Source organism: Rhinoderma darwinii, chromosome 1 (genome assembly GCF_050947455.1).
Source record: "Rhinoderma darwinii isolate aRhiDar2 chromosome 1, aRhiDar2.hap1, whole genome shotgun sequence".
Lineage (NCBI taxonomy): Eukaryota > Metazoa > Chordata > Amphibia > Anura > Rhinodermatidae > Rhinoderma > Rhinoderma darwinii.
In genome coordinates this window covers 657,541,363-657,549,611 of record NC_134687.1, presented here as the reverse complement: position 1 = coordinate 657,549,611, position 8,249 = coordinate 657,541,363, and the positions used below count along the sequence as shown (strand labels likewise).

The following is an 8,249-nucleotide window of genomic DNA, read 5'->3' as shown; positions in this document are numbered from 1 at the left end:
GTTGCAAAATCTGGTGACAGAGCCTCTTTAATATAGAACATGCTCCCTAATACTGAGAGCAGATAGATCCCCGCTTTCCACATGGCATTTAATGGTCATCGATGCTTTCTTGTTACGCGTCTTACTCTGTTACATTGACGTCAGTTTCTGTGTAATACCGCTGTATCATGCCTATGCCAACATGAGCCACTATTCATTATAGATTGCTCGGTTTGTTTTTCTATGTCATTCAGATGTCACCAAAGTTACTATCCGGTAAAACAATCTACAAGGAATTGGGGAATACTGTAATAAATAAGAATTGTAGATGTCTCTGAAGATCCAGGATCTCTGAGGTAACTTCTAATATTTGTAAAAACTTATATTAATGCATAAAGGGCATCTGTCACATTGACCACCCGTCTGATCTGTTGGCAGCATATTATATAGCCGGAGGACCTGAGCAGATTGTGTCTCCATTCACTTCTATAGGAGTTATGGGAACCGCCTAACAAGGCCACCCAGAGGTGGAGCCGCATCTATCAGACATTTCTGGCATATCCTGGGGAGAAATGTCCGTGTTGGGAATACCCCTTTATTCCATGTGGTGACGGCTCTGAGAAGATGTTTCTCTCAATGATGAATAAGTGAGGTTCTGTATGTCACAGTTGATGTTGTCCCCTGTATGATTTCCATCTTCTCCTTTCTTCATAAAGACGTCTGCAGTACTAGATCCTCCAGTTCCTCCAGTTTTCTCATCTTCTCCTCCACAACGTTCCTTCTTCTGAGTGACCCACCAAGGATGGACAAGGACAGGAATGAGATGAGCAGAAGAATATTAGACTTCGCCTTGGAGATCATCTACCTGTTGAGCGGAGAGGTAAACTATTCTACATTATAGAACATGTCACACATAGGGAAGGGACAATACATAATAGGAAGTATTAGGAAGAATCCAGTGTCCTTTATAACAGCGTCCAGACCTTCCAAGTGACGTCAAGAAGCCACCAGCAGAAAAGCTGAAGATCAGCCACCAATATGGTCAGTTATGTGTCATGTCACCAATGCAGCAATAGTAATGTTGTAGAGCAATGAGAATGACAAGGAACCATGAGGATCAGGATGACATCTATATAGACACATAGAAGATGACGGCAGGAGGAGAGCACATGGTCCATCTAGTCGCCCCAATATTATTTCCTTTTTAGTTTTGGCCTTGTTCTATTTTCTCAATGTCTTTTTGTGGGTGAGGTCTCCAGTATTACAGATGTGGGGTCACTAGAGCTCTATACAGCAGGGTCACAATCTCCCTCTTTCTACTGAGGGGGGAATACTGTGTTCAGTTCTCTAAGTGTCTCTCTCCATACACAGGAGTACACAATAGTGAAGAAGACATCGGGTGACTGTACGACTCCCATCATCCATGAGTCAGGAGGATGGAGCAGTAGTCCCATCACAGAGCCTCCCCCTCACTCCCGGATACATGAGAAGATCTTAGAACTGATCTACAAGATGACTGAGCTGCTGACTGGAGAGGTGACACTGCTGGGAATGCTGGGAAATTCTACAGTAACAGCACTGGAGGTGTCTGGGTGATGACTGTATCATTGTTTGTGTCAGGTTCCTATAAGGTGTCAGGATGTCACTGTCTATTTCTCCATGGAGGAGTGGGAGTATCTAGAAGGACACAAGGATCTGTACGAGGAGGTCATGATGGAGGACTACCGGCCGCGCACATCACAAGGTAAGAAGAGACAGATATATATTGGTCATTACTGGGGGCACAGGCTGGAACTGGCGGCCATGTTGAAGTCTTAATACCGTCATGGGCAGTGCATATACACGTGTGTACAATGACGTGTATACGATTTTGGCTCCTTTTACATCATGTTAGATCCCTACGTTTTGTGCTGCCGGCTGCTCATAGCTCTGTATTAGTAGTCACATTACATTGTATAGCGCTGGCAGTCGGTCTGGATACAGGAGCCATGGGAGACTAGCAGGACGCTCTGTCTCTTAATGCAGAGTTATGGGCAGCCGACAGCGTGGACTGTGGGCAGTCCGTGCTGTAGTTAGAAGTAAACATGATAATACAAGTCATGTAGATAGACGATTATCGGCACTCTCCGGCAGTATAAAAGTTTCCTATATAATGTCAGTATAACCGGAGGTTCTCTTTAATATTACATGTTATGGTACTAGATTCTGGAGACGGGACGGTGATCCAGGGATTTATTGTGATTTCCGGATTTGGAGTCGGGGGAGGAGTTTTCCCCTAATGAGACAATTGTCATCCACCTCATGGTGGGGTTTGTCTTCCTCTGGATCAACACGGTGGGATTATAGGTTGCACTTGATGGACTTGTGTCTTTTTTCATCCTTTGTAACTATGTAACACAGAATGTATGGAGCTAAATTTACCACTGATATAAAGTACAATGTGTTCTGAAAAACAATCACATAATGACCTTGGATAAAAAAAAAATCTTATTCCCACTTGTGCTATTTAGACCTTCTGTAGGTAATTATTTTTATTTTTTTTATTTCATTGAATATTTGATTTTGTTTTTTTCACATTTAGTTTAAAAAATATATATATATATTTTCACGATACAGCTGTTTTGTCTCCTCCATACACAGAAGCTGGATCATTCACTATCGGCTGAATCCGTAAGTGAAGTGAACTGACCACTCGGCTGAGAGCGGTTCCTGTGTATCCATGTTCTTCACCTTAGATGTGATCGATATTATTGTGATCCTGCGTGTTCGAGACACAGGACCCGCTCTCAGCCGAGTCGTCAGTTCACTTCACTTACGGATTCGGCTGACAGCGAATGATCCCGCTCCTGTGTATAGAGGAGACATAACCGCTGCATCGTGAAAACAAATATAAAAACCTTTAATAAAAGTCAATCCAATAAAAATGTGTTTTAAACACTTAAAGGGAATGTGTTGCCAGAAAAACATGTTTTTTTTTTTGCACGAGCCAGGAAATATTATAAATTATTTCTAATTTATAATACTACCCATTTTTGGTCACTAGATGGAGCTGTTCCCAAAATTGCAACATTGCAACATTGGGTTAAAAGCCCTCGCTCTAGTGAGCTCTCGGCATCCCCCCCTCCTTTATCCTGGCTAGTGCCGGGATAAACGAGGGGTTTGAACCTCCTACACTGTGTGTCGCCATTTTTTGAGCTAACCCACAGTGTAGTAGGTTTACATACAGTAGTAAACACACAAAAACACGAACATACATTGAAATCGCTTACCTGCTCCTGCCGCCGCGGCTCCCTCCGGCCCGTCCGCTCCGTTTGCTGTCGCTGGTGCAAGTGCATAAATCCGGAAGCCGCGACCGGAAGTAGTAATATTACTGTCCGGCCGCGACTTCCGGTCCACAGGAAAATGGCGCCGGACGGCGCCAATTTCGAATAGGACTGTGTGGGAGCGGCGCATGCGCAGTTCCCACACAGACGCCGTACACTGCAGTCAATGGGACGGGAGCCGTTCGCAGTCCCTATGGGACTGTGGCTGCCGTATTCCATGTCTGTATGTGTCGTTAATCGACACACACAGAAATGGAACAAAAAATGGCAGCCCCCATAGGGAAGAAAAAGTGTAAAAATAAGAAAAAGTAAAACACAAACACACAAATGAATACAAACATTTTTAATAAAGCACTAACATCTTTAACATATAAAAAAATTATTTGTGATGACACTGTTCCTTTAAAGCCGATATAGATATATATATATATGTGTGTGTGTGTGTGTGTGTGTGTGTGTGTGTGTATATGTGTTTGTATATATATATATATATATATATATATATATATTTAATTTAAAAAAAGAAATAAAGCAAAATATCGGCTACAGAGGTGTAAAAATTAAGGCGTCGCCTGCTTATTATCCTCCTAAAGGCGGTGTAGAGGATAATAAGCGGGGGACACCTTTTAACAATTTTTTGGTTGCAGGGAACGCTCAAAGTAGAGGCGTCCTGTGTCCTCCCCCCATTTTCATGTATATCCACAGAACGCAGATACAGTTAAATACTATGGGGAAGCCGTTGCCATCCCGCCATTTGCTCTGGTAGGACACAGTCTACTTTAGGCCTGTGACGTACAAGGGGCAGGAACATCGACACAGGTGGTGAGGACATCATCATTGTAATTTCGGCTGTGATATTTAAACATAGAGGTGTAGAGAGAAGTCTCTGATATATAGACACATATACAGTAGTCATGTATTCAGTCACTGTGTGTTTCCTACAGATGTATCCCGTAGGAGAAATCCACCAGAGAGATGTCCCAGTCCTCTGTATTCCCAGGACTGTCCAGAGGAGAATCACAATGTCCCAGAGAATCATCAGGTAGATGAAGCTGAGCCGTATACCAGATCTATATAGGGGGGTGCGGAGCTTTTTGGTCCTGCGGTCATAGATGGGGTCATAGATTTTGGTGGTTTCTTATGTTGATCTGTTAGATTCTTCGCTCTCTGCTGTATTGTACTGAGTTGTTACATATGTGAAAACAGGGGGAAGATCTGACTAATAATAAAGCAGAGTATGAAGAAGAAGAAGAGCGGGTGAGGGGCGATCCACCGTGTAAGAGTGAAGTGGAGGAGGAAATTCCAGGAGGTGTTACCAGAGGTCAGTAATAATGATATTAGAAAGTGAATTGGGAGGTTTGGTAAGGTGGGGTTCCTCCTTAGTTCTACATTACAGTAACACGTCAGACAATGTGTTATACATAGTGCAGGACCTGAGGGAGCTGTGACTGCACATAGAAGTTCTCTACAAGGTGTTCTATGGATCCGGTCATGCACTAGGCTTAGTGTCAGATTTTAGGGGGCACCCGATGCGATTAACAGCCGGGATCTGAGAAAACTCAGTTTAACCACTTGATCACCGAGATCAATGCTAATAGGCGGCTCTCGTTGATATTTCCGTGTTGGTTTTTTTTAGGCAGACGTTACATGACAGTTTATCGTAAAATATAAAATGCTCTGCACACAATTGTTGTTTTTTTTTCTTGTGCCCTTTTCGTGCACCTTTTTGTGGCATTTTTTTCAAAACACAGCACGCTTCTCTATAGAACCTGAAAAAGATGTTACAAATGCATAAATAAAAAAAACTCCAGATGAGTCGCTTGTAAAACACGCATGAAATTGATGCCATATTTTACAACTGAAGAATTGACAAGCAGCAAATTTGTTGCAAAAATTTCTGTCTTTTTCCATTCATCTGTATGAGGTTTGCAGAAATTTATGCAGGGAAACTTTTCTATTCACATGAGTCCCATCTGCAGAAGTTTCTCTTACAAATCTGACGCGCGTGAATTTACTATAAATGTCAGAACATTGTGGAGGAACTACATACCGCCAATCACTTACATTTTGTGGGAAAGGTTTAAACATCATTTTGTTATAGGCCATAACAAAAAAAAACATACATTTTGGTACTTTTTAAATTTATTTGGTTTATATTTTTTTTTTTTTTTACATTCTTTTATTTTCATTTTGTTAATTTGTAACACAAAGGATACACAACACAATTGAGATATGGCAGTGCAAAACAGTCAACAGGCCACAGGTCGGCTATTGGCATGACCTAAGTGCATGGGATCACATGAAATTACTACATCGCTTGAATCAAATATGAAAGAATCTCTGATATGCACCCTGAACCTGCAGCTGTGCATAATACTCCAGAAGCGAACATGAGAACAGTAAGAGGAAAAGGAAAAGAAAAGCAGAGACAGCAGGAAGGAGGGGGAAAAAAGGTGGGGGGGGGGAGATAGCTGACCTGACACACCAGATCTAGGTGTGAATTCAAGAGGCCATGATGGTCTTATATTCCGCAGTTGATTGAAATCTGATCCATTCACGCCATGTTCTAAGTAAGGAAGCATGGGACCCTTTCATTGATGCCGTGAGGTCCTCCATTCTCATGATCTCCTGAATCTTGCCGAACCACATGCCCACTGACTGGGGACAGGATTGCCTCCACAGTGCAGGAACACATGCCCTAGCCGCGTTCACCACATGGCGAACTACCGAGCATCTGTACGTAGGCAGAGGGACCTCACACAGATGGAGCAGGAAGAGGCTCGGGGATCGTGGGAGGGGGAAATCTGTTTCGAGGAAATGCGCCACACCTCGGACCAGAACCCAGTCAGGAGTGGGCAGTCCCAAAAAATATGCATGATTGTACCCACATGGTGGTCACATCTCCAGCATAATGGTGAGGCCGCCGGGATCATTGCATGCAATCTGGAAGGCACCCTATACCAACGGGACTGAATCTTGAACCCTGCCTCCTGAAATCTGCTGGCCAAGGAGGACTTATGAGTCATGGTGAACAGGCATTCAGGGGTGAATGTCTCGCCCAAGTTCCTCTCCCAGCTAAGCAGGTATGGGGGTGGATGCAAATTGGAGGGTGAGATCAAGAGAGTGTAAAGTCTGGACAACGAGTGACGGATCGTGCCTGTACATAGGAGTTCAAATGGGGAGCAATCTCGCTGGTGCGCCGCAGGATGTTCTAATAAAGCCAGGAAATGTCGCAACTGGGTAACCTGCCACGCCGAGAAAGGGACTGGGTCAGACAAAGACCGTAGTTGAGTGCTCGACATCCTCCTCCCATCCTGCAAAAAGTGTGCGTCCCGTCCCTTACCAGCCCTCAACCATAGCTGAAATGGGCCACTGTCCACTCCCGGTGGAAAAGCAGGATTGCCCAAATTCGGGAGCATCGGGGAGGGGGACGGTGAGAACTCTGCCCGAGGAAATACCCGTGCCGCAACTGCAAGGGTGCGGCCTATTGTCGGGTGTGTCTGCACTACCAGGGGAACATGTCCACCCAACCACGGTAGTGCCTGTAAGGGGACTGTCATAAAAGCCTGTTCCATAGATACCCATTCTTTAATCCCGCCATGTCGGAACCAATCTAAAATTCGTGTCAAATGGGAGGTGTGATTGTAGGAGACAAAGTAGACCAATGCCCACTCCCCCTTTACACGAAAAAGCAAGGATCGGGCAACACGCGCCGGTTTCACTGCCCTTATGAATTTGTGCACAAGGGATAGCAGGGATTGAAAGAACGGGCGTGGTATATGTATCGGTAGGGCCTGTAGAAGATACAGAATCCGCGGTAAAATGTTCATTTTAAAAATCGCACACCTGCCAAACCAGGTGAAGGTGCCCGACGTCCAAGAATCCAGGTCGGCCTTTATACGTTGAAGAAGTGAGGGAAAGTTCACCGCATAAAAGCGAGATAGATCACTGGGAAGTCGGGTTCCCAGGTATTTAATCGAGTCCCTTGCCCACTTAAAAGAGAAGGACTCCGACAGGTCAGTAACCAGAGTCTGTGGTAACGAGATGTTAAAGAGGCTCTGTCACCAGATTTTGCAACCCCTATCTCCTATTGCAGCAGATCGGCGCTGCAATGGAGATAAGAGTAAAGTGTTTGTTTTTTTTTAAACGAGCATTTTTGGCCAAGTTATGACCATTTTTATATTTATGTAAATGAGGCTTTCTAAAGTACAACTGGGCGTGTATTGTGTTCGTTACATCGGGGCGTTTTTACTTCTTTTACTAGCTGGGCGTTGTGTATAGAAGTATCAGCCACTTCTCTTCACAACGCCCAGCTTCTGGCAGTGCACAGACACAGCGTGTTCTCCAGAGATCACGCTGTGACGTCACTCACTTCCTGCCCCAGGTCCTGCATCGTGTCGGACGAGCGAGGACACATCTGCACCAGAGGCTACAGTTGATTCTGCAGCAGCATCAGCGTTTGCAGGCAAGTAGCTACATCGACTTACCTGCAAACGCCGATGCTGCTGCAGAATCAAATGTAGCCTCTGGTGCCGATGTGTCCTCGCTCGTCCGACACGATGCAGGACCTGGGGCAGGAAGTGAGTGACGTCACAGCGTGATCTCTCGAGAACACGCTGTGTCTTTGCACTGCCAGAAGCTGGGCGTTGTGAAGAGAAGTGGCTGATACTTCTATACACAACGCCCAGCTAGTAAAAGAAGTGCAGAAGTGCTCTGTGAGTAGAAGTGCACTCTACATATAACATCCCTGGGTCGGTTGCCATCTCTATTCCGGGGGCCCGCCAGTCTGTGAACTCTGTCCATCTCTATGGGCATGTCCCACGGACGCTCCAGGAGTTTGTTAAAAATGTGAGTCACAGCATCGTAAAGTCCATCGGGGGTACAGACTCGGACAAACCCCTCAGTTTCAAGTTATTACGCCTCCCCCTTGACATCATCCAAATGTAG

The 8,249-nt window shown here is 44.9% G+C and overlaps 1 protein-coding gene across 1 annotated transcript; it reads left to right on the top strand.

Moving 5' to 3' along the window:
• The first annotated feature begins 700 nt into the window (after nt 1-700).
• On the top strand, nt 701-7,208 carry LOC142705167 (gastrula zinc finger protein XlCGF66.1-like). The gene is made up of 6 exons (XM_075848294.1): nt 701-859; nt 1,351-1,515; nt 1,600-1,723; nt 4,247-4,344; nt 4,509-4,559; nt 7,161-7,208. Exons 1-6 carry the CDS (start codon nt 782-784, stop codon nt 7,206-7,208), a joined length of 564 nt encoding a protein of 187 aa, XP_075704409.1. The 5' UTR covers nt 701-781.
• The last annotated feature ends 1,041 nt before the right edge of the window (nt 7,209-8,249 follow it).

Bases quoted from the DNA above. Each gene is read 5' to 3' on its own strand.
- LOC142705167 (XM_075848294.1), top strand. From the start codon at position 782: ATGGACAAGGACAGGAATGAGATGAGCAGAAGAATATTAGACTTCGCC. The intron at 860-1,350 runs GTAAACTATTCT...CTCCATACACAG, and splicing joins TCTACCTGTTGAGCGGAGAG to GAGTACACAATAGTGAAGAA. The intron at 1,516-1,599 runs GTGACACTGCTG...TGTTTGTGTCAG, and splicing joins CTGAGCTGCTGACTGGAGAG to GTTCCTATAAGGTGTCAGGA.